The sequence below is a fragment of the Nothobranchius furzeri genome, chromosome 14 (assembly GCF_043380555.1).
Source record: "Nothobranchius furzeri strain GRZ-AD chromosome 14, NfurGRZ-RIMD1, whole genome shotgun sequence".
In the NCBI taxonomy this organism is placed as follows: domain Eukaryota; kingdom Metazoa; phylum Chordata; class Actinopteri; order Cyprinodontiformes; family Nothobranchiidae; genus Nothobranchius; species Nothobranchius furzeri.
Genome location: NC_091754.1, coordinates 556,125 through 581,901, shown reverse-complemented (window position 1 = coordinate 581,901; position 25,777 = coordinate 556,125). Strand labels below are relative to the sequence as shown.

The 25,777-nt window shown below is 43.6% G+C and overlaps 1 protein-coding gene across 6 annotated transcripts in view; it reads right to left on the bottom strand.

Moving 5' to 3' along the window:
• Positions 1-25,777, bottom strand: part of obsl1b (obscurin like cytoskeletal adaptor 1b) — a 48,377-nt gene that overhangs the window by 3,356 nt on the left and 19,244 nt on the right. For 5 of the 6 annotated variants that reach the window (XM_070543892.1, XM_070543894.1, XM_070543893.1 and 2 more), the window contains 19 exons: positions 23,962-24,240; positions 20,952-21,224; positions 20,166-20,444; positions 19,756-20,031; positions 19,368-19,643; positions 17,178-17,453; positions 16,799-17,071; positions 16,389-16,664; positions 16,031-16,306; positions 14,758-15,033; positions 14,396-14,671; positions 13,938-14,207; positions 13,592-13,858; positions 12,299-12,568; positions 3,101-3,367; positions 2,020-2,286; positions 1,484-1,596; positions 1,246-1,399; positions 666-827 (listed from right to left, as the gene is read on the bottom strand). In XM_070543892.1, coding sequence (XP_070399993.1) covers positions 666-827; positions 1,246-1,399; positions 1,484-1,596; positions 2,020-2,286; positions 3,101-3,367; positions 12,299-12,568; positions 13,592-13,858; positions 13,938-14,207; positions 14,396-14,671; positions 14,758-15,033; positions 16,031-16,306; positions 16,389-16,664; positions 16,799-17,071; positions 17,178-17,453; positions 19,368-19,643; positions 19,756-20,031; positions 20,166-20,444; positions 20,952-21,224; positions 23,962-24,240 — 4,806 coding nt within the window. The remainder of the gene's footprint in view (positions 1-665; positions 828-1,245; positions 1,400-1,483; positions 1,597-2,019; positions 2,287-3,100; positions 3,368-12,298; positions 12,569-13,591; positions 13,859-13,937; positions 14,208-14,395; positions 14,672-14,757; positions 15,034-16,030; positions 16,307-16,388; positions 16,665-16,798; positions 17,072-17,177; positions 17,454-19,367; positions 19,644-19,755; positions 20,032-20,165; positions 20,445-20,951; positions 21,225-23,961; positions 24,241-25,777) is intronic. The other variant, XM_070543891.1, reaches the window with a different exon arrangement.

The window sequence follows — 25,777 nt, the reverse complement described above, 5'->3', positions numbered from 1 at the left end:
GAAAACTTCACCAGGGCATCCAGGAGGCATCCTGGCCAGATGCCCGAGCCACCTCAACTGGCTCCTCTCGATGTGGAGGAGCAGCGAATCTACTCTGAGCCCCTCCCGGATGACTAAGCTTCTCACCCTATCTCTAAGGGAGAGCCCAGCCACCCTGCAGAGAAAACTCATTTCAGCCGCTTGTATCCGTGATCTCGTTCTTTCGGTCACTACCCAAAGCTCATGACCATAGGTGAGGGTAGGAACGTAGATCCACCGGTAAATCGAGATCTTCGCCTTCTGACTCAGCTCTCTCTTCACCACGACAGACCGGTACAACGCCCGCATCACTGCAGACGCAGCACCAATCCATCTATCGATCTCACGCTCCAGTTTTCCCTCACTCGTGAACACGACCCCGAGATCTCCTCCACTTGGGGCAGGATCTCATCTCTGACCTGGAGAAGGTATTCTACCCTTTACCGAATCGGAAGTGTAAGTCTAAATGAAAAGTAACACATTTATTATTATTATTATTATTATTATTATTAAGTACCTTATTTCCAAAAATTAACAAAAAAATGCTAATAGGGTACATTTAGTTTCTCGGCGTGGACATCAGTCATCATTATTTATTTGGAAAATAATTTGACAAATATAAATACTCAGGATTTTTTAAAACTTGCCTTCCTGGCGGATCTTGACAGTGCTGGTGGGTTGTATCCGCTGCCCGTTTTTGTACCATTCCCCTGGAATGTCCTCTACAGAGACCTCACAGACAAAAACAGCGTTCTGATCTTCCTGGATGTCCAGGTCTTCGAGTCCCTGAAGGACCAGCAGTTCACGTTCTACACAGAAACATCAATAAATACGATTAACCCGTTTCTGAGATCTATCAGGATTTGGAGAACAGCGATTTCTTCACTTCTGTAAAAAAAGAAAATGTTGGTGCAGGTGCTAATTTGTTTTATTGTAGTACTTCCTGATAGACACTGGGTGGCAGTGTTGCATGCATCCACAGTTTTCCTAAAGGATATCATGTTTTATTAAAGGTTTGCAGCAACTTTAAAAAATCCCATTGCTTTTTAACTTTTGATTGGAAGTTAGAGTCATTTGTCCTTGTAAGAAAAAGCACTGGGGTGATTTTGCATGTTTTGTTTTTAGCCTCTACTGTTGTAATCTGCTGGGAATCTGTGACCACTCGGAGATTTGACCTTTGACTCTTTTCATTTCATCTCATATTTTCCACCTTTAACTGAAACTCACCATAAACCTCCACCGTGCAGGTCGTGGAGGCATCTCCTGCATCACAGGTGTACGTGCCTGAGTCGGTGACGCGGCATTTCATTATCTGAAGGAATCGTTTCCTCCCCATCGCATGAATACGCAAGTCTCTGCTTGGTTTCAGCTCAAATCCATCCTAAGAAAAAAGAAAAATGTTATTTAAAAACAGTGTATTTTGTGTTCTTCTGAAAAGTTGTAGTTTTGTATTTGAAAGACTCGCCTTCATCCATCTCACATCCACGTTGTGCCTCGACAGTTCACACTCTAGGGAGATTATTGACACATCGGGAACTTTCTGGCTTTCCAATTTTCGAAAAATAGTCACCGGAGGTTCTGTTGAAGAAAGGAAAAAGCACCTCTAACATTCCAGCAGCTCATATGCTGCAGACTAAAGCGATGACATTTTTATCCAAACGTCATCCTCTGCACGTCATTCCTGGCTCAAAGAGATGATGCATACTGAGTGACACGGCGTGGTGAGGATTATTCCATAAGATGAGGTTAAAACTAGCACCGGACTGAGTCTAGCCACTGCTTTTCACTCTAGGCTATTTCGTGTCTGTAACGTGAGCCTGGAGCTGTCACCCTATTCTATTATCATGCCAGCAGTGACAAGACTGAGAGCACCACTTTAGCTACCAGTCTGGGGTCAAGGCAAAACTATTATAGTGAGATTTTCATGATACTGGAGCTACCGTAGGGCAGGACTTTGGGTTTGTCTTTGTAATAGGATCATTCGACATCTGAATTGCCTACCTTTAACAACAAGCCTTGCAGATGTTTTCAGGTTCTCCACACTGAAAACAAAGGTCCCAGTGTCTTCCACGGATAAGTTAGAGATGGTGAGGCTGTGAACTTGTCCTTTGGCGCTCATACGGAAGTGATTCGTCGGCTTAAGCTGGATTCCATTTCTGTTCCAGGTGCCAGGAACGTTGGGATGGGAGAGCTCCACTTCAAAGGAGGCAGTTTCTCTCTCTGTGGTTTTAATGTCACTAAGCCCTTTCCTGATGGTGATTCTTCGAGCTGCAGCGGGAGCAACAAAGTGCATGGAAAAAGAGCCACATTTGCCAGAAAAGATCCACCGTAATGCCAAACAGATATGGAGCCCTTCTTTCACACAACAGGCTTGGAGTTTGTTCCGTACCCGTAGTTAAACAACACACGCTGGCAAACACCGACAAGCCATGTTTAGCCGTTTGAGCGCTGGGCTTTACTCAAAAACCAGCTTCGAAACTGCCAAGATTTTTCACTTATTCTAACGTAGACGAGCATTCCAGATGGAAAAAACAAAGGATTGTTTATTTTGGAGACTCGATGACAACAACCTTAGTTTTGAAGGCCATGGTGTAAATTTAAATGCAACGAGAGGAGACCCAAATTCATAGGAGGTGCCAACAGCAGCCTAAGGTCCCAGCTTTCCCCTTCCCACCCACACGGGTGTTGAAAGAGCAGCCTTTAATCCACCCACTCGCATGTGGATCACAGGACTACCAAACATAAACACAGAAAACAGAAAAACACGGATCTGAGATGGTCTGGCAAGCGTTCTGTCTTTTGAGATCTACAAGTTGTGTTAATTTGCACATTTTACTTTGCTTCAAAAACTAATTTGACTTCTCACTAATGCAAAAACATCCATAAGTTGGTTTAGGAACGTCGCCTGTTGGTTAAGATCATTTTCCAGACCAAGTGCCGCCTTCATCCCCTGTAACTCATAACGCCCCCACTCAGTTTATCTGGATTTGCCTTCGCAAGAAGCGGCACTGGTGGGAGGAGTTGTTGGTAACGGTGGTGAACAAACAACAACGAGGCATGGTGAGAAGACTTGAGTACTCACGTTCCACTGAGAGCTGGGCCTGCGTCCGGTCATGGAGGGTCTCGCAGCTGTAGGTACCCCGGTCAGACGTGACCAGCTTGTGGATGGTGAGACTGTGCTTTTGACCCTTGTGCTTCAGGGTGTACTTGGCACCCGGGTGGATCAGCACCCCCTGTCTCATCCACTGCACCTCCTCTGCCTCTCGACTCACCTCCACCTCAAGAGTTGCCTCGCTGTACTCTTCAGCTACAACTGGTACCATTTTCTTGGTGAACAGCACCTGTTGCTCTAGAATAGGAACGTTGAAGATTACAATTATCCTATATGCATGAGTGTTTTAGTTGTTTTTATAATCAGGCAACTCAAAGTGAATGCTAAATGACAGCGAATTTATGATGGGTCGAGATTAAACTCGAAAAGGCAAGAAAAAAGTTAAAAGCTACAAAGAAAGTAATGAGATTAAAATGTTTGCCCTAAGAGGAGTTCTGCTTGACTAGAAATCTAGACAGAACATAGCAGAAGCATAAGGATTCAGCTCTGCAGGTAGGCTTGGCCATGCTCCATAGGAGCACTCTCTGCAGCTTCACTGGCTGCCAGTCAACTTCAGGGTTCGTTTCAAGATCCTGGTTCTGGGGCCTCATTTATCAAGCTTGCTTACGCACAAAACCTTGTTGGAAAACTGCGTAAGCAACTTTCCATGAAAACTTTGGGATTTATGAAAGAAAGCTTAGCGGAAAAATGTTTGCAACTTAAAGTTCACTAGGGACCTGGCTTACACACATGCTGGACATGGAGAGCACCTGCAGTGCTGCTGCTGAGAAGGATAAAGTTATGAAATCCTGCAGCATCATCACTTGTACCGCTTCGTTTTCACACAGAACAAGACAACCCACACGCACACACGTGTGCACACTCAAACACACACGCGTGTGCGCGCGCATACACACACACACAGCCTGAAGCGCAGAATGCAGATTGCAGAATATCAGCAGGGGGACAGATTGAGACAGAACATCATGCGTCTGTGACAGTGTGTGTCCTGTCACTGTGACCCGATTGATGATGCGCCCTGGCTACTTGTACAGGGGAGATCTCTGCTTGGGTGACTGGTTAGCGTGCGTGACTTTAACCTGGGAGTCTTGGGATTGAATCCCGATTGGACCATTTTTTTATATCCGCCACAGATCTCTCTGAAGAATTCACAACATTGACGGCTTCAGCAACGCTGTGCCACTCCGTGGATTTTCTCTTATTTGTTTTGCAAAAGCACTTCCTTTCATTTTTCCACCTCACCCACAGGTACCTCAACTTGTGCTTCTGTGAAATAGCGCTTCCTTGATCTGCCTTGATCTACGGTCGCCATGTCATTGGAGGAGCGCTGCAACAGCCGTCTTATGTATATGCATGAGATCCACAAGGCACTTTGCATTGACTATTCATGGCAGTAAGTGGGCGTGGTGAGGGTGGCGTGTGACTAAAAAGCAGCTGAGAACCTTTCTAGATAGTTTCTGATAAATGAAGCAGAAATTGCGTGCAGCTGTGCGTCCTCCATGATTGATAGATCACAAACCTACTTGCCGTAAGTAATTTTTTTTTGCTCAGCTCAAGTACGGTTCTAGTAAGGATTCTACACAACGTTTGATAAATGAGACCCTAGGTCGATAGGGCCTTACATGGACAAGCACCATCTTACATTGGTGATCTTCTTAGTCCCTACACCTCCAGCAGGTCCCTGAGGTCCAGTGATCAAAGCCTACTGGTTGTGCAGCACCAGGCTAAAGGTCAAAGGTGACAGATCATCTGCTGCTGTGGCCCCCAGACTCTGGACCTCTCCCCCCCTGAGCCTGAGATCAGTGGACTCAGTGGTCTCCTTTAAAAAGCAGCTGAAGACTCACTTGTTCAAGCAGGTTTTTGCGTGACCTTCATCACCACCCTCTCCTTGTTCCACATTTCGCCGAGATCCTCGGATTTCCCTCTTTCCTATTTATTTTCTCTCCTTTTCCTTACATTTTTTCTTTTCTCCTGTTAACCCTCCCACTGTGGCAGGGGTGAGGAGTGAGCACCACTCACCCCTGCCACATGGACCTCAAGGGATAAACCATCAATCCTGCTCAATGTTCAACTTTCCTCGCGGGGTCACCCATAAAGGCAGTGGGAGGGTTAAACATATTTTTTATATTTATAAATTATTTTTATATTTTACATTTCTTTAGCTCTTCTTCTGGGTACCTACCTCAGCTTGTCTACCACTGGCACGAGCAGTTTTGTGTTAAGCCAATCACTGCGCTCTATCGCTTTGGTGTGTGGGATGATGCGATGGGGCGGAACAACAAAAATGGTGGTGGCTCATTTTAAACTGCATCAGCTTTGGACGATTTAGGCTTAGGCTTTGATTTGAGTCAAGAGCAGACAGATACTTAAGCTACAATCGCAATTTTGGTAAACAAATTAACTTAAACTTTTTCTTCCCTCCTCTTAAAGTGGCAGTGTGTAGTTTTCTGATGAGAGGGGGCAGTACATACATACATTTCAGGGATTTTTACACCACATCACCATGACTGTCGCTAGTTTAAAAAAACATTACAGCAAATGTTACCTGTGGAGCAGAAAGCATTCAACCTCGGTGCGACTCCTCAGACTTTGAGGGTTCTTTAGTTAATAACATCAAGAGAATGCAATGCCGATGCTAGTATTCTGGCGCTGCAGTTTCTGGATCTTCTTGGGGTCCTGCACCTGCCGATGACGTCATCATACTTCTGCAACACCGCTCAGCTAAAATATATTGCATCTCCTTTTCAGTTAAGTTCCTTCCCATCGGTTTTGGAATGAGTCAGCAGTTTTATCATTATATTCATGTTTCTTGCCTGAATGTTTTTGAATGCGGTAACATAACTTCTATAAGTCGTACACCCTGCCATCATCTAGTGTGACATCATTGACAGGCACAGGACCCCAAGCTGGCCAAAAGGAAACATGGCGTCTAATATGGCGTCGCCCAAAGACGCTAGACCCGCGCCCTATGTAGTTTAGACCCGATTTTAATCATTTTATCATATAACTATTACAATGCAAGCGCAAATGCGTGCTGCAGCTTTTTTTCAGGTGTGTATTGTTTATTTTGACAGCGCATGCGCACCTGCGGACCACTTATGTACACACCTGGTTATATGGTACAAAGCCACCAATATTTCAATGACTATTTCCAGAGATTAAAGGTAAAAACTACACATAGTGGAATACATTCTAACATAGTTTAGTTATAAATATATAGTGGAGATAAAAAATAACATATCGAAGTGGTTCTCTTGCATTTGTCTAAAAACCTCCACCAATAGCACGTTTTGATCCGACAGCAACTATTGGACCATTTGATTGTTGGTCTCGCCGAATCACTGGACATCCCTGTGTCCTCCACTCATCACACACTCACATATTCAGCAACAGAACACCACTGGTGTGTGAGGTTCTCAGCTCAATAACATCAGAGAAGGAGAAACAGCCGGCTGTTACCACTTCAACTTTAAGACAAACTACCAGAATCCCAAAAAGAAAAACGCCATTTGAAGTCACAAACAACAAACGACTCTTCGGCCTGAAAAACTCTAATTTCCTCCAGTTTTGCAGGTTTTCAGTTCCAGCAGAAGCGTCTCAGGGAAGATACCTGAGGGGAGGGGTGAGCGTTCCATAACCGTGTTTGTGTTCAGAACCTAGCTTGTTTGCAGATTTGCTATAGCGGCTTTAAGTCATTTATTTTAAAAATGGACGAATTTGCATCTTCTTTGTATGGTGGACAGCCCCACTGACTGACATCCATAGCAGTGAGTGAGTCATGTCACTCGTTGTCAGGGGCGTAGCACCAAATTCTGGGCCCTGGGTACAAGTCTTCTAGGTGGGCCCCCATGCTCAATTACTTAATATCACTCTTACACATTTTTGTCATGCTATAAGACAAGTCAAGATAATAAATATGATCTTAGTTTAACCTCTATATTGAGCAAATACAAATGCCAGCATAATAAAAGTGAAATGCCCAGACTTCACATATAATTATTTTTATTTACCAACAATGTGTTCAAACAAAAATCCTGGAATTTATTTTCCAGTAAATGCCCACTGACGGGTCTTCATGTTAGCAAAATCACTTATGAGATCTTTAAAGTCCAATCCTTTGGCTAATTGGCTTTCAACAGAAAGAAGAGCTAGGCTGTTCAGTCTATACTGGGACATTGTTGATCTCAAATAATTTTTCACCAGTTTCAGTTTGCTAAAAGCCCGTTCACCCCCAGCAACAGTCACAGGTAGTGTGCAAAATATCCTCAGTCCAATACAAACTTCTCCAAAAATGCTCTGTAATTGCATCCTGTAGATGGCATTAAGCAGCTCAAGAGGAGACCGGATGTGTGGAAATGTGGCACCATATATTGTTCTCAGGTGTAGCATCTCATTCTCAAATTCAGCTGTGAGATCCTTGTAACATTTTCTCATCAGTGCCTGGCATGATATCTTCATCTGCTCTTCAGTCATGTCTGTCATGGTTCATGATGTTAAGCTTTGCTACTACTGATATATATTGATATATTAAATACATATGACATGAAATAAACCAGGTTCTCTCTGTGAATGTAATGTACTCTAAATTTTATAATCCCTGCATTATCAGCCAAATTATAAGATTGTCCGTTTTCAAGATCAAATATAAAGAAATTTAAAATAGGCTTAAAATATCTAACCAAGTCAATAACAATCCTCTAACACCAGTGTCATCATGCTATACGAAAAGCAGTGGCAGCTTCTCATTCCTGAGATTACCACGAATCCATCGATACCAAGTTTGTCCTGGTCCATGACTGGGAAGGAGCTGAAATATCCACACAGAGTGAAACTGTTTTTACTGCGAGGTCCGCAAATTAATTGGCGGCGGCCGCCCGCGATAATAATTCTGATTAATATATATATATATATATATATATATATATATATATATATATATGTATATATATATATATATATATATATATAGCTCCTCCTTGAACCGTCACCTTATCGTGGTGGAGGAGTTTGAGTGCCCTAATGATCCTAGGAGCTATGTTGTCTGGGGCACTTAGTGCCCCTGGTAGGGTCTCCCATGACAAATTGGTCTTAGGTGAAGGGTGAGACAAAGAACGGTTCGAAGGATCTTTCATGGCGGTTAAAACGAAGAGTCGGAGTACCCGGCCCGGAGGGTTACCGGGGTCCCACCCTGGAGCCAGGCCTGGGGTTGGGGCCCGTGAGCGAGCGCCTGGTGGCCGGGCTTTCGCCCATGGGGCCCGGCTGGGCCCAGCCCGAACCGGATACATGGGCTCGTCCAACTGTGGACCCATCACCCGCAGGAGGAACATGAAGGCTCCGGTGCAATGCGAATCGGGTGGCAGACCAAGGTGGGAGCCTTGGCGGTCCAATCCCCGGACAAGAAAACTAGTTTTTGGGACATGGAACGTCACCTTGCTGGCGGGGAAGGAGCCGGAGCTTGTGGCAGAGGTTGAGCGGTACCGGCTAGATATAGTCGGACTCACCTCGACACATTGCATTGGCTCTGGAACCCGAGACCTGGAGAGGGGTTGGACACTCTACTTTGCTGGAGTTGCTCCAGGTGAGAGGCGGAGGGCTGGGGTTGGCTTTTTGTTAGCCCCGAGACTCTCTGCCTGTGTGTTGGGGTTTACCCCGGGGGACAAGAGGGTAGCTTCCTTGCGCCTTCGGGTCGGGGAATGGGTCCTGACTGTTGCTTGTGCTTATGTGCCAAATATCAGTTCAGAGTACCCACCCTTTTTGGAGTCCCTGGGACGAGTGCTAGATAGTGCTCCATCAGGGGACTCCATTGTCCTGCTGGGGGACTTCAATGCTCACATGGGCAATGACAGCTTGACCTGGAGGGGTGTGATTGGGAGGAACGGCCCACCTAATCTGAACTCGAGCTGTGTTTTGTTATTGGACTTCTGTGCAAGCCGCAGTTTGGCCATAACGAACACCATGTTCGAACATAAGGATGCCCACCGGTACACTTGGTACCAGGGCAGCCTAGGTCACAGGTCGATGATAGATTTTGTAGTCGTATCATCTGACCTGCGGCCGTATGTTTTGGACACCCGAGTGAAGAGAGGGGCGGAGCTGTCAACTGATCACCACCTGGTGGTGAGTTGGATCAGATGGCAAGGGAACATGCCGCGTAGACCTGGCAGACCCAAACGCATAGTGAAGGTCTGCTGGGAACGCCTGGCAGAAGAACCTGTCAAGACGGTCTTCAACTCCCACCTCCGGCAGAGCTTTGACCACGTCCCGAGAGCAGTGGGGGACATTGAGTCCGAGTGGGCCTTGTTCCACTCTGCGATTGTCGAGGCGGCTGTTGCTAGCTGTGGTCGTAAGGTGGCCGGTGCCAGTCGTGGTGGCAACCCCCGTACCCGCTGGTGGACACCAGAGGTTCGGGGAGCCGTCAAGCTGAAGAAGGAGGCCTACAGGGCGTGGCAGGTCAGTGGGTCTCCGGAGGCAGCAGACAGGTACCGGATAGCCAAGCGGGGTGCAGCAGTGGCAGTTGCCGAGGCAAAATCTCGGGCGTGGGAGGAGTTTGGTGAGGCCATGGAGAAAGACTATCGATCGGCTCCAAAGAGGTTCTGGCAAACTGTCCGGCGCCTCAGGAGAGGAAGGCAGCAACTCGCTCACACTGTTTACAGTGGGGATGGGGAGCTGCTTACGTCAACTGAGGCTATAGTTGGACGGTGGAAGGAATACTTTGAGGAGCTCCTCAATCCCACCAATGCGCATTCCGAGGAGGAACCAGAGCTGGGAGGCCTGGGGATGGACTGTCCGATCTCGGGGGCAGAAGTTGCTGAGGTAGTCAAACAACTACACAGCGGCGGAGCCCCGGGGGCGGATGAGGTTCGTCCTGGGTATCTCAAGGCTATGGATGTTGTAGGGCTGTCATGGTTGACACGTCTCTACAACATTGCGTGGTCATCGGGGCAGTTCCTAGGGAGTGGCAGACCGGGGTGGTGGTCCCCATCTTTAAGAAGGGTGACCTGAGGGTGTGTTCCAACTATAGGGGGATCACACTCCTCAGCCTCCCTGGAAAGGTCTACGCCAAGGTACTGGAGAGGAGGGTCCGATCGATAGTTGAATCTCAGATAGAGGAGGAGCAATGTGGTTTTCGTCCTGGCCGTGGAACTGTGGACCAGCTCTATACCCTTGCAAGGGTGATGGAGGGGGCATGGGAGTTTGCCCAACCAATCCACATGTGCTTTGTGGATTTGGAGAAGGCTTATGACCGTGTCCCCAGGGGCACCCTGTGGGGGACGCTCCAGGAGTATGGGGTGGGTGGCTTTCTGTTAAGGGCCATTCAGTCCCTTTACCAGAGGAGCGTGAGTTTGGTCCGCATAGCCGGTAGTAAGTCGGACCTGTTCCCAGTGAGGGTTGGACTCCGCCAGGGCTGCCCTTTGTCACCGGTTCTGTTCATCACTTTTATGGACAGAATTTCTAGACGCAGCCGTGGTGTGGAGTGTGTCGAGTTTGGTGGCAGGAGAATCTCGTCTCTGCTTTTTGCGGATGATGTGGTCCTCCTAGCTTCATCCAGCTCTGACCTTCAGCTCTTGCTGGGTAGGTTCGCGCACGAATGTGAAGCGGCTGGGATGAGGATCAGCACCTCCAAATCTGAGACCATGGTTCTCGACCGGAAAAGGGTGGCTTGCCACCTCCGGGTCGGGGGAGAGGTCCTACCTCAAGTGGAGGAGTTTAAGTATCTCGGGGTCTTGTTCACGAGTGAGGGTAGGAGGGATCGGGAGATCGACAGGCGGATTGGTTCGGCGTCTGCAGTGATGCGGACGCTGAGCCGATCTGTCGTGGGGAAGAGGGAGCTGAGCCAGAAAGCCAGGCTCTCGATTTACCGGTCGATCTACGTCCCAATCCTCACCTATGGTCATGAGCTTTGGGTAATGACCGAAAGAACGAGATCGCGGATACAAGCGGCCGAAATGAGTTTCCTCCGTAGGGTGGCCGGGCTCAGCCTTAGACATAGGGTGAGGAGCTCGGACATTCGGGAGGGACTCGGAGTAGAACCGCTGCTCCTCCGGATCGAAAGGAGCCAGTTGAGGTGGTTTGGGCATCTGGTCAGGATGCCTCCTGGACGCCTCCCCGGGGAGGTGTTTCGGGCATGTCCTGCCGGCAGGAGGCCCCCGGGTCGACCCAGGACACGTTGGAGAGGTTACATCTCCAATCTGGTCCGGGAACGCCTTGGGGTCCTGCCGGAGGAGCTGGTGGACAAGGCCGGGGAGAGGACGGCCTGGAGCTCCCTAGTTGGGATGCTGCCCCCACGACCCGGACCCGGATAAGCGGAGGAAGACGACGACGACGATATATATATATATATATATATATATATATATATATATATATATATTAATTAGTGTTTTCACTGATAACACTAATTAATTTATATTTGATCTTGATGGTGAAACTAAAGGCGTTTAACACTGAACACCTAACATGAATGCAGCTTCTGAAAGCTAGCTAATATCAGCTAAAACTGTGTTCTGCTGCTGCTGCTCATCGTCTTTCTACTTGCTTCTGTTCAATTAACTTTTCCTCCTTCTTTTCTTTTCTTTTCTTTTCTTTTCTTTTCTTTTCTTTTCTGGAAGCCAGATTTCCCTTTCTTGGGAAAAGACATGCCTGACTCTCCTGCCTCCAGCTCTGGCTGTCGGCATCTGCGATGTCTTATAGCTGTACATGCAGCAGTGCAGCCCTGGCCGCTGGTGTGGACTAAACCACTTCGCACATTTTTAAGGGGTGATAGATGCCTCAGAGATTATTCAGTTATTATTTTTAAGGCGAAATTCTGTTTCTTAACCTCTTCATCCAGGTAAAGGGAAGTTTATTAAGACATTAAGTAAGTTGGGGGGAAAAAACAACAACAATAAAACATTTTTATTCAAAGCTGTCTCAGGGCCCCTCCCTGCAGTGGGCCCTGGGTAAACGGTTCCCCCCCCCCCCCCCCCCCCCAGTCCGACGCCCCTGCTTGTTGTCCAACATCATGTGGAGACTGTTTGAAAGACAATTATTTCACCCCATGACTGAGCTCTTTCTGTGGGTTGTGTACATTTATAGTCTGGCTTGTCAGCCTAGATTTTTACAGCAATGCCTACAAATATTCAACCAGGCAAATACTGTGTCAGGATTTATGGGGCATCGATGACTCACCTTGAACCTGGAGCTCTGCCTCTGATATCAACCCCTCCGCATCAGCTGTTACCCTGCCGCCATCCGAAACCAAGCAGTTGTTGATGCAGAGCATATGGCACAGCCCGTGGTTGGAAGTGACAGAGCGCTCTTTTAGACCAACTTGCTTGTCATTCAAGCGCCAAACCAACTTAACATCTGCTGGTGATACAACGCACTTAAAAACGGCATCTTCCCCTTCACAGACGGTGATATTACGGAGCTCCGCTATGAACTCGACAACACGGGGGGCTGAAAAACAGTTCAATTAGAGTTTTTGTGATCTAAAGCTCACGATGACATCATTTAAGAGGTCACTTTTATCACCAATCTTACTCTTGAGTTAGTTGTGTAAAAGTTATAGAGAATCACTATATTATATTTTAATAACCAAAGAGTGATGCTGCTTCTCAAAACAGCTGTTTCTTCAATTTGCATCACACAGATATTTTGGACAAATAAATAATTTCCTGATTGGTTTCACTCTTGGATGGCAACCACCAATTTTGGTTTTGGGTGTCAACTTCAGTCTAAACATGATCTTCAAGATTTAAAATAATAAAAAAAGGTTGTTCAGGAACAACTAAAGGGATACTTTGCAACTTTTTCATATTTTTAAATCATTTTCTTGAGCCAGTATGTGCTAAAATGACCCTTTATAGCACAGGTGTCAAACTCTGGTCCTCTGGGATCACTACATGTTTCAGTGTTTTCCTTGTTTGAACACACCTAATTTCAACCAGCAGGTGATTAACAGGCTTCTGGAGAGCTTGATGAGATGCTGCACAGGTGATTCAACTGTTTTGGAACAGGGAAACAACAAAAAGAGTATACTGGCCCTCGAGGACTGGAGTTTGACACCCTTGCCTTACAGGGTCAATGAAAGGCCACCCAACCTATATCGCCCCCTGTGGCCAGAATATTCCACTTGTAACTTCAGACTTGCCAGAGCTGACATGCCAGCGTTTCAGTCAGTTTCCAGGCGTCTCCTGCATGTTTTATATCATGAACACAGCTGATTTGTTCAATTTAGTGATGAATCACTCCTCTAGATACTAATGAAGGCTGGGGAGACATTTCAGCTGTTGGATTAAGATGTTAAAAAGACAAAAATACAGTGAGGAGATTTTGGTTTTGGTTCTACAAACGGACACTAGGGGTACTAAAAGCAAGCCAAAACAGCTTAGATCCCCTTTAATGGTGATTATTTATAACTTCTACACATCTGAAAATGGCCCCAAATCTCTTTAAATTAGAAAAATCAGACTGACTTACTTTCCACAGTGACAGTGGCTGAGGTCCTGTCATCTGTAGATTCACAGGCATAATCTCCAGCATCTTCATCTGTTAGTTGGTGGACGGTAAAGCTTCTCTCTCTGCCTTGTGCTCGTATTGTGCACCAATGACCTGGCATTATCTCTTTGCCATCTTTTAACCACTGGACGTCTCCTTTTGGCTTGTTGACCTCACACTGTAATGTTAGGCTTTTGCCCTTCAGAGATGCCACGTTCTCCAGACGTCTAATGAATTTGATTTTCATTTCTGGTAAAGAATCATGATAAAGATGTTACTTTTATGAAGGAGCCATCATCGTGAAAGATCAAACGAGCTAAATTCTTACCTTTTACTAAAAGGCTGAAAAACATTTCATCCGTGCCTATGTCACAGACATATTCGCCAGAATCTGACAGCTGCAGAGGATTAATGGTGAGCTTATGGGTTTCAGCCTCACTGGAGATATGAATGTTGTCCCTATCCAACAGCTGGCCGTCTTTCAGCCACCGAACGTTAGCTCTTTCATGGGTTACTGTGGCACACAATGTGACACTCTCATTTTCATAGGCTGAGATGTTATTTTGGGAATGTTTATTGATGAACTTGGCTGGTGAGTCTGTGGATAAAACAAAATACAAACATGAACCAGACCATAAATAATCCAAAAGGAGTTTACTCTTGAATAAGTCTCAGTTTTGTCCCTGCCTCTTGGCTAGATTGTCGTTGTCAATGAGAATAAGTTCTCAATCGACTCACCTGCTTAATTAAAGGTCAAATAAAAATAAAGTAAAGGTTTATTCTTACCTTGCACTTTCACAATTGTAATCAACTTGTCATCAGACGCATCACACATGTATTCTCCTGAATCTGAAGGCCGAAGTCCAGAGAGAACAAACTTCCTCATTACATCATGACTTTCGATTTTTATCCGGGGATCTGATGTGAGTAACTCGCCATTCCGTAGCCACTTAACCGTTGCATTTGGTTGAGAAACTTCACATTCCAGAATGAGGTCATCTCCTGCTGCTAGTACATGATGTTCTGGATTGCCTGAATTTCCAATGATTTTCACAAGAGGCTCTGAAGATTGAACATGTTAATATGAAAAAAAGCTGTAGAGAGATTATGATCTGTTTTATTGCTTCTATAAATGCTTTTATGATTACCTTTGACGGTAATGTGAAAAACCAACTTGTCGTCAACAGCATCGCAGGTATACACCCCTGAGTCTTCAAATCCAGCATTTAGAACAACCAGTGATCGGAAAACGCCTTGTTCCTCACAACAGTACTGCTTAGTGTCATCAATAAGCTGATTGTCTTTGTACCAGTTGACTGAGGCGTTGGATCTTGAGAGTTCACACACTAAAATGATATCATCTGACACAAAAAAATGCCTTTCTGTTTTTGCCTCAGTTTTCCCAAGAATTTTTACCGGCAACTCTGTAAATGTATATAACAATAGAAAATAATAGTTATTTTGGCAAAATCATCTGTTTGTGTTCATTGTAAAAAATAAAGAAATAAATAAATAAAACTTTTGGTTAAACTCCATGGTAATGCCTCATATGATGGAGGTCCGTTTAAATACTTGGTGAGCCTACTTAAGGATTCATGTGAAGCGAATCAAAAAGCAATAGTTTAGTTAATGCAATGAACAAATCATACTGTATTGTTATGAATAAACAATAAGAAATTGGTTGAGTCAACAATTAAAGGGTACAGCAACAACTATACTCAAGATGACACCAAAAACAACAATGTAAGAACTCCCGTTATGAAACTGTCCATGCAAGATATCAGCAAACGACTGTATTTTTGTCTTGCTGGTTGTTGCTTCTGTTTTGGTTCCTTTATAGATTACATCCCACAACTATTGCAACATTCTGCAGCAGTATCAAATTTGGACTTGTTGTATTTGAAAAGCATGGGTCAAATATTAGGGAATGAGAAGTAGTCTACTCATTCCCATGGAATAAACCACAAAGCCTGGATGCAGGGGCTAAGTGCATTGAATATGAAATATATGCATTCTTTCATGTCTAACATCCAAATGGACCGAGAAGCAGCTGCTTTCCAAGAGGAATTTGCCCGTCAGAACTAGAGGTATACCAGATATGTCCATCGCCATAATGTGGGTGTAGGTGCCAAGCCTCAGTAACTAGTCGCGATTGGTTTGTTTATGAGATTTAAGATCCCACTGAGGTAGGATATCAATGGCCTGCACCCTTTGTGGGGGCCAAGTGCAAAAATACTTTCTAGACGTCTGAAACAAGATGCAAATGCAGCATCGTATGCTGGAAAATTTGCCGCAGAAACAGTGGTCCTTCCCTTCTGGTAGGAAGCCAATTGTAAGCATATTTCATGGCTTTTGGACATTATGGCACAACAAATAAAACATAAGTGATTCTTTGTAAAATGTTGACATAAAAAAACCTACCTTGTACTTTCACGTTGAAATGCATTACATCATCTTTCGCATCACAGATGTATTGCCCGCTGTCCTCCACTGTTAAAGAGTGAATGGTTAACTGACGCATGATTCCATCCTCAAGGAAAGTGGTATTTCTAGAGTCTTCCACTTCTTCTCCATTTTTCTTCCAGGTGATTTCAGCATTAGGTCTTGAAACTTCACAGTCTAGAACCAGAGTCTCACCAACCACTTTCTCTATACAACTAGCCACTTTCCGTGGACGTATAAATCGAACAGGAGGTTCTGTGCATTAAAAGAAAATGGTAGTGATATTAAAACATTAGGACATCTAAATAATGTAATCAATTTTTTTTTAGTTCTTTACCTGCTATGTTCACAAAAAAGGTGACAGAATCGTCCCCTGTGTCACATACATATTCTGCGGAATCTTTGACGGTTGTTTCAGGTATAATGAGTCGTCTGTAGACGCCATCCCCCTCAAGAATAAGGGTGTCATTCTCTTCCACCTCAAGCCCATCTCGGTACCACCGAACCACTGCATTAGGCCGTGAGATCTCACAACTCAGCACCATTCTTTCAGAGGTCTGCTGGCACAGTTCCATTTGAGACTGACTCGGGGAAATAATCTGCACCGGAGGTTCTGGAAGTACAGATTAGGCCAGAGATGAAGCATTGTTTCTTTGTTAAAAGGAATATAAAATAAATTGGTGGCCTTCGCATTTAAGACACTACTCAAGATGTTTTGTTAATCCACACAAAATTCAACAGGCTTACCTGTGATACTGAGGTGAAAGAATATAGAATCGTCAGCCGAGTCACAGACGTATTCTCCGGAGTCCTCAACTCTACTTGAAAGAATCTTAAGCCGCCGATAAGGGCCTTCAATCTTGAGCTTGATGTTTTCACACTCTTGAAGCTTCTGGCCATCTTTGAACCAGCTGACAACACCATTAGCACGAGATAATTCACAGCTCAAAATAATTTCCTCTGGAACGTGGCGGTCGAGGTGGACGTCCTCTTTGGGGTGGACTATCGTCACAGGGGGCTCTATGGAGATACACAGTGAAACATCATCCATGACGTCTAATTCAAACCATCAGAGAGTGTGTCATTATAATGCATTGGCGAGTGTAATTTGGAAGGTTTACTTTACCTCTTATGTTAACCTTGAAGATTAAAATGTTGTCTCCAGCACGGCACGTGTATGTGCCTGTATCAGACAGCTGGGATGAATGTATAGTCAGAGTTCTTTCAGTTCCTGTTGCTTGTATTGTAACCTTATTGTTCGATTGTATTTCGGCTCCGTCTTTGTACCACAGGACAACACCATCAGGCCTCGAGACTTCACATGACAAAACAAGCTGCTCTTGTTCCACAGCGCTGTGAAAAAGATCTTTTTCTGGGACTTCAGCAAATATCACCGGTGGAGCTGTGGAAAACACAACACAAAAGACCTAAGTTGTGGCCTGAAAGTGAAACTCAATATTTCATCTCATGCATGTAGCAGCTGTAAGGTCAGATGAACATGCCGATCTCAAGACTTGCTATTTACGTAACGCCTCATCACAGACACTAATAATCTTTGATTGTTAATCCACCTTTGAAGCAAATGAAAACATTGAACGAAGCAGTGCATGGATTTAATACTATGTAAGTTGTTAACGGTGAAGGAAAATATGGTCACAAAAAGCGGCTTTAATTCAACCACAACGTTTAGAAATGAATCGACTGTGACGAATAAAGGGATGATCAGGATTTGCTTTCTTTGGTATTAGAGGCCATGGAGGCGGACACGACTGGAGGGTAAGAACAGCTCAACAAGGAAAACATTTAGCGTGTCACCTTTCTCTTCCTGAAAGAAATCGCTGAAATCTGAATCACCATCAGCTTTACAGTCAAACACTCCAGAGTATGAAGTTGACTCCTCGACCCGTGTCTTCATAATTCTGTCTGATGTGACCTGCATTGATTCTGGCACAAGTTTTATCCCATCATCACACCGGCAGGATCGGGTTGTGGTGTCTGAGTTCTCACACTGCGGTTTGGTCATGCTGTTTGCTTCGACAGAGCAGTTCCTCTCAGATGCTGGAACAGCTGAGAATCAAACCCATGCTAAAGGACTTTTGTTTCATTGGGCAGTAATTAGGTAGTAATTTAGAATTAATGTTATGTAAGACTTAGTAGCTTGAGTTTGGTTGGTCTAAAGGTTAAATAAAACACACACACAAAAAAATGTATTGTCTGTGCTAGCTAAAGCCAGGTTCATTGTCTGCTATGTATGGCCATTGTGGACAACATCTTTTGCTCTGAGAGATTTGTAAGATTTGTCTTTGGTCTTGAGTAAGCAGCCTGTGGTCTTTCAGGATGTTTGGGTCAACAACAGCTGGTTTGGCAGTTTCAAAACTAATGCTGAAGCCAATACCTTTGCTAGGCCTTTTCCCTCAACGTCATCCCATTTTTTTCTGAACCAAAATCTGACGCAGGTTATTGTGAAGATTTTGATTAGCACACTTTTGTAGCTTAATGTTGTGCAAGCCTCAGAGAGAAATCATTATGAATGCCCCTTTAAAAGTGTTAAAAACATGTTAGGTTGTCATTTTCTATCGACAAACTGCTACACAGAGCAACACTTGCATTCGTTTTTGGTAGAGTTGGATGATTTTAACAGTATGTACACTGCTTGGAACCACCAAGTAAACATCACAATCTAACTTTTTACTTGATGTTTATGGCATTTTTTTTCCCAAATTAATACAATTTCAAATAAATGTACTTTTCTGCAGCCCACAGTGGGTTCAACACCCTCCAGTTAGATTCTTTACCAAAGCTAAGAAGGGCAAAAACATCATCCCCATTTCTTGGCTCCCTAAAATGGCTCTGAGAAACTTTGTATTGATTGCCTCCAATTAATTTTAGACTCACTGACTCAGTTTACATCCTGACTAAGACCAACCAAGCAGTTTAAATGAACATGGAACCCTTCATTGAAACTTAGGAACACCACATCTCTGTTCACCCACAAATCCAAGTTTGCTCTTGGATGGATATCCATACAATTATTATGAACGTGACTAAATATTATTAGAAAATTAACTACATTTGAGGATAAAATAAAACTCCAAGCATGAGCTAAAAAGGGGTACTTGTTCATCTAAAATGAACCCAAACCAGTCCAATTTTTAATTTGTTTCAACTAAACAAGCAGAATGCAATTTCATACTAAAATGAACTGTTTCATTGTAGGTTTTCTGTTAGGATGTATACCAATAATCATTAGTGGCTGTTAAAATGTACATTTGAAGCATTCATTTAGAGTTAGTGATTCAGACAGAACTCAAAATACCTCCAACATCCACCTTGAATTGTATACGGTCGTCTGCGCTCTCACAGCAGTACAACCCAGAGTGCCTGACTTCTGCTGATGTAACAACCAGCGCCCTCAGCTTTTCATTTGTGTGGATTTCATATTCGCTTGCCAGTAACAACTGTTCTCCATCTTTACGCCAACAGACTTGTGCATTTGTCTCTGAGACTTCGCACTGCAGCTTAATCGGGGAGCCTGATTCCACAAATTTGTTTCTTGCGACTTCTGGTAGAACTGAGAACCTCACAGGAGTAGCTGTGGATTGCAAGGGATTTCAGTTCTGTTAAGCTAACATAGACAAGTATGTATATGGTTCACTAAATTCTTGCTGAAAGTTTTGTTTTGAAAATTACGTTAAATAATTCACCTTCAACGTAGACTTGAAAGGCCACAACTTCCTCTGCAAGGCTACAGCAGTAAAGGCCAGAATCAGAAACCTTAGCCGACTGAATTAGTAACTTTCTGAGGTGGCCATCTCTTTTCATATCAAGGCCCGTTTTTGAAAAAAGTTCAATTTTATCTTTAACCCAGGAAACCTGGGCAGCAGGGTCTGAGACCTGACACTGCAGGATTACTGGAAAACCAGTCCTAACAATCTTGTATGTTCCTGAGCGTGGGTCTGCTGTGATCTTTGGTGATTGGCCTAAGAAGGGAGATAGATAAAATAAAAGATACATTCACTGACCATGAAATATTAGTCACCCCACTTTGCCAAACTCGTTCAAAAGAGATACAGAGAGACACTTTTAGATTACGCAAAGGATATGAATGAATCACCTTTTATGTCCACCTTAAAAGTGATGGTGTCATCTGATGTCGAACATTCGTAGATACCAGAATGTTTGCTCCCAGTCAAGGGGATGATCAAGGTCCTCATCAGGCCATCTGACTGTATCTCCAAGTTGTTCTGAGGCAGGAGTTTGGCTCCATCCTTATACCAATCAACATGAGTTGAAAGATCATGAGAGAGCTCACAGCTGAGGACAAGAGGAGTCCCTTCCTGAATGGACTTGTTCCTGTCATTCTCTTGAAGCTCCGAGAACTTCACAGGCAGTTCTAAAGGTTTTGGACATTGTAAAAAAAATAAAATAAAAAAAAGAGTGAAAAGAATAACTTAAATGAAGAAGTAAATTGTAACTTCAGAGCTTCAGAAAGTGAATGAAGATAGACGCATGAGATCAGCACATTGGACAGAATACACAATTCCAAAAGCAAAGCAACAGAAAAAATAAACAAAAACAATGTTTAGAAGAGGAATACTGGTGAGTGACATGTAACACCGTCAAGTCAAAATGTGTAATTATTTAAGATAAACAAGAAATATGCAATGAAAGATGGGTGAAAGGTCAGCTTTGGGTGCACAATGTGTTTGATAGGTTATATTTTTTTAATTTAGATTAATCAATTAGAAGACCAACAAAAGGAGCTCATCTTATGTATAATATTAAAGAAGCTAAGGGTTAATAACTGACCATTCTGAGACAAAAACACAGTCAACATAATCACTCGCCGTTAGTAACATGTAAGACAATTAGATCACATAGAAAAGCCTTTGAGCATCACCTTTGACTTCCACTGAGAATTGGATGTCATCATCCTTTGACTCACACCTGTACACACCAGTGTGAGTTTGCTTGGCTGAAGGCACGACCAAACTTCTCAGACTCCCCTGTGACTGGATGGCTACTCCATTTTCTGGCAGAAGCTTTGTTCCATCTTTGAACCAACTGACTTGTCCACTGGGGTCTGACAGCTCACACCGCAGAGCTATGGGAGAGCCAGCTATCACTGTCTTTCTCTGGTCAGCCTCAGATACTGCTGAAAATGTCAGAGGAGCTACACAATTGAATATGAATAAGAGAAAATCCATAATTAAAATGCATTTTTAGTCCATTTTTAAAAAGTGTAATCCTTTAAAGAAAATTAAACATTTGGTGTCATTTGAAGCCAGTCAAAATTCCACGGTACATCTTAGTGATGAAATGGCCAGAGGTCAGCTTTTTTCCATCATGGAACAATTATAAGAAGATGCCACCTCATAGATAGAAAAGGCAAGAATTAGATGCACAAGTTTTAATTTAATGTGGTTTAAAATATAGAAACTGGGAAAATATTCCATCAAAATAATTAGTAAGCATTACTGAATGTTCTAGAATGTCTTATTAACTTTTTGTCAGTTATATTGTTTGGCTAGAGTTGGTAATTCCTGTTTTCCAGCATTAGGGCTGTTTCCACTTTTGGAACGTTTGAGTAATTTTACCAGACCTTCATGTCTCCATCTCATGGGGCCAGTCCGGAAGGACAACTTTCCAGATCAACTGAGTGCCTGCATTGGAGTAGAAATGGCCCAGTAGAGTTACTGGGTGGGACTTGTGGGTTCCTCATGCCGAGTTTACTCAGTGGGAAATAATGTCAGCAGACATTGAATTCTCATGTAATCATCAGCTAGATTGCTAAAACTAGGACAGAGTTGGGTGTCCCAACAGGACAATGACCCCAAACACACACCAGAGCTGGTCTTTGATTGGATAAACCTAGCAAAAATATATTAAAAAAATTAATAAACACTGAGCTTCTCAAATGATCGTTCCACAGCCCCAGCCTATATCCAATAAAAAATCCATGGACTGTGCTCACAAGCACATCCTGTGTCAGAAAACCAGCCAATTTGAATGAACTCTGTTCCACTAATACTCGTCAAATATTGAGTTAGAATTATGTCGGAGCTTTGCTCAAAAATCTACAAAAGTTTCTAGTTGACAGGCTACTTCTAAAGGCCGGCGTACATATGCCGTGTGGCTTTTTGTCCATTTGAGCCGATTTCCCTATCATGCGAGAATCTTTGAGGTCAGGTTGAGTTTTGCATCTTGCATCATGTATTATAGGAGGTAATGAGAAGCGACGAACACCTTACAACTAGCTTTCAATAGGCAATAGTGTGGCCACACAAAAATAAAAAAAATTGAAATTCTGCTCATCCCTCGTTAGGTTCACACTGTTGAATCACCGCTACAACCCACATGTACCAGAAATAAAACTAACACTGCCCAGCATTTTTTTGTGTCGATACAGGTCGTCTCCTTTTATTTTTACACTTTTCCCCGCTTACAATGGAAAGGATTGTCAAGAACACTTGTTGTACTTATGTCAAATGAAACAGATCCAATGTTTTGGTTTGCTTCTTTTTGTTCGTCTTCCTCCTCCAACCCCCATAAACCCCTATGTGTCCAACAGCTATGGCAAGCCTCAAGGACAACAGACATGAATAGCAGTGTTATGGTCGACAGTTGTACCAGAAAGTGGCACAAGTAGGCATGAATTTATTTTTCAAGCTTTATTAGAACCTGCGTCACATTTTGCAGAATCAGGCATCCATCTTAACTTTCTCATACTCTTCCTCTTATCTTCTAGCCACATTCTCCTCTCCTATTAAATGAGGTTCTTTTAGCTTCGGACATGAAGGTGTTTCAAGTTACCTTTACACCAGAAGGAATGCGAGAAGGAAACAACAGAGACTCACAAGGACAACAAAGAAAAAAGCAGAGGAGCAAATCCTCAAGTCAGCCATCTCAAATCATTGCAAACAAAATAATCACATCATGGACTGGGATCAAGGGAAAATTACCAACACGGAGAACAACCGGTTTAAAAGTTGGGTCAGGGAGGCAAAAGAAATAAGGAAACAGGAACAGTGGAACATGAACAGAGACGAGGGGGCCTATCAGCTGTCTCGCACCTGGGATTCCCTTCTCCAAAGACCAGCCAGCGGAGGTGGGCGTGACTGACCCAGCGGCTATGACAAATCCGGGTTGGTCACGCCCACCTGAAGAACAGCTGATAAAGACGCGTCACACAAACATCTGTGACACTTCAGAAGAAGACCGCAGACAACGGTCGAAACATGTAAAGTTAACTCGAAACACCTTCATGTCCAAAGCTAAAAGAACCTCGATTAATATTTGAAAAGAGGACATAGTGAACATTGTAAAGGGTTCTCCTCTCCTATACTGCCCCATAGTGGTGAACACAACAAACAGCACAACGATCTGCGGGTCTCCTGTGGTTTCGGACTCCAAGGTTCGACATGCTACTACTTTTAGTATAATTTTAGGTCTGATTTTAGTTCTACTAAACTACAGTGTGACCAATCAGGTTGCATCTGAGCATTGGTTCATACAGATTTAGACTCTTGAGTTGCGCCCTGCAAGGAAGTCGTACAGTTTGAGATAGAGCAGACTAAAATGGTTGCACAGTGTATGCCTGGCTTTAGGAGACTTTCAACCAAATATTAGAAGGAGTTTATGCATGCATTAATGTGTTTAATTTTGACCTTGCAAACATCAAAGAAAATCCTCATTAATGCGAATCTTGTGCACTAAATTCTTGTTTTTGCAAATCACTGAAGGTTTTTGTACATCCATTCCGTCCTGGAGAAATGGTTAAAATTGGGCCACTCAGTTATTTGACAGTCATGGTCATGATGACTGCTGGGAATAAACTGAGTGTATTAAATAAACACATATTAAATAAAATATCAATATTTGGAGAAAAATAAAAAAGTGGATTTGGTCACCTTTGACATCAAGATGAAACTGCACTGCGTCGTCTGTTGTCCTACAGCTGTACGTCCCTGCGTGAGCCAGCATCACTGACTGGAATGCGAGCATCCTTACAGGGCCTTCTGCCAGCACATTTAGCCCAGACGCTTCAAGAAGTTTAATTCCATCCTTGAGCCAGGTTGCTTGAGCATTTGGGTCTGATAGCTCACATTGCAGAACTAAGGGTCCACCAACTTCAACTGACTTGTTCCTCTCATGAAGAGCTGTAATTCTCACAGGTGGAGTTGGGGATGCTTGAGGTAACATTAAGAGAGAGTTTCATCACTGTTACTGTCTACACCAAACGTGTTGCTTTGAGAAACAGAAAAAGAGCAAAACCTCAAAACAAGATTAGTCGTGCCGAAAATAAATAAATAAATAAAATGTCTTTGAAATTAGTAGTTTTAACACAATATCCATGGTTAGGCTTGATAAAACTATGCATTCAAATTAGGCCTAATAATAAAATATATATGAATCTAAAATGCTCCTTCCAGAATAATAAAGCTCTGTTTTGCCTCTAAAGCTCGATGTGGTTTAGTATACACAAAACCTAGTGAACAAATTAACATTACTACATAAAAGGATAGTAAACCTTTTTGTTTAGCACAATGTAATTATTGTGCCCATCTAAAGTTTTGTTTGATAATGCTAACCATTGAAATCACCTTCAACAGCCACCTTATCTGCAGCGACACAGTCACTCCAGTGACTGTCACGTGTACTTGACAGATTTATCTCATCTGCTTGCATGCTGGGTATCTTCTTGGTGTAATAAAGGTCTGCAAAGTTAGAGGATGCTCTTTGCCCACAATAATCGGTATGGTCCCCTTGGTCTTGTGCAGCCTCTGTGGTGTGATGACATGTTTCTTGCCCAGTTACTTCCTGACTCTTTTGAGCCATGAGTTCTGAATAATTCAATCTTTTTGTCCTGCATGATAAACATCACCCCATTTGACACTCATCGACAAGTTAAGAGGTCCAGTTTGGGAAGATTCTATCTCCTTAGTCTTGGACCAGGAACCACCAAAGTCCATAAACTTTTTGGACAGAATACACGATGATGGTAATGGTGCATTTAAGTTCCATGATTGGTCTCTTTCAGTCCTTGAAGAGTCGCTTGTCCTCACTGAAAGGACACTACTAGACTGTGAGCAATCTAGAAGCTTCTCTGAAACAGCTTCTGACATCGTATTTGACTCACAATGACCTTCTGATAGTACTGTGCTAGTCTGTAAGCATTCAAAGTGCTTGTCTGATGTACAACTCTTATTTCGTCCAACTGGTGTAATCTGCTCCAACACAGCATCAGACGTCTGTAGGAGGTTGTCCGGCTTAAGGTGCACAGCTGGTATCTTTACTGAGTAATGCATGTGCTCTGATTGGGCAGTTATGTTGGAGATTGATTCGTTTGATTCAGATACAGTTTGTAATGAAAGACAGCAGTCATCGGTTGGTCCAGCTGTTTTCAGGGATTCGTGACGTTCTTCAGATGGGACTTCTCCATGCTGTACAAAATAGACAAAATCCTCACCTTGTGACTTTGTGGTCTGTTTAATGTGACGCTGTGTGTCAGAAAGGATTGCAGTTGACCTAACAGGCTGGCTGGCCAGTGGAGTGTGGGCCTTTGTTATTTGTTTGTTACCACAGAGCTCTGTAGTTTGATTGTTTGCAGTACAATCAGGTGAAAAGCGATAAGCTGACTGAGAAGTTATGATATCCTCCTCAGAGTCTGTGAAAGATTCTCCTCCTTTGTCAGTAAGAATGCCAGAATTGCATTTTGAAGACTTC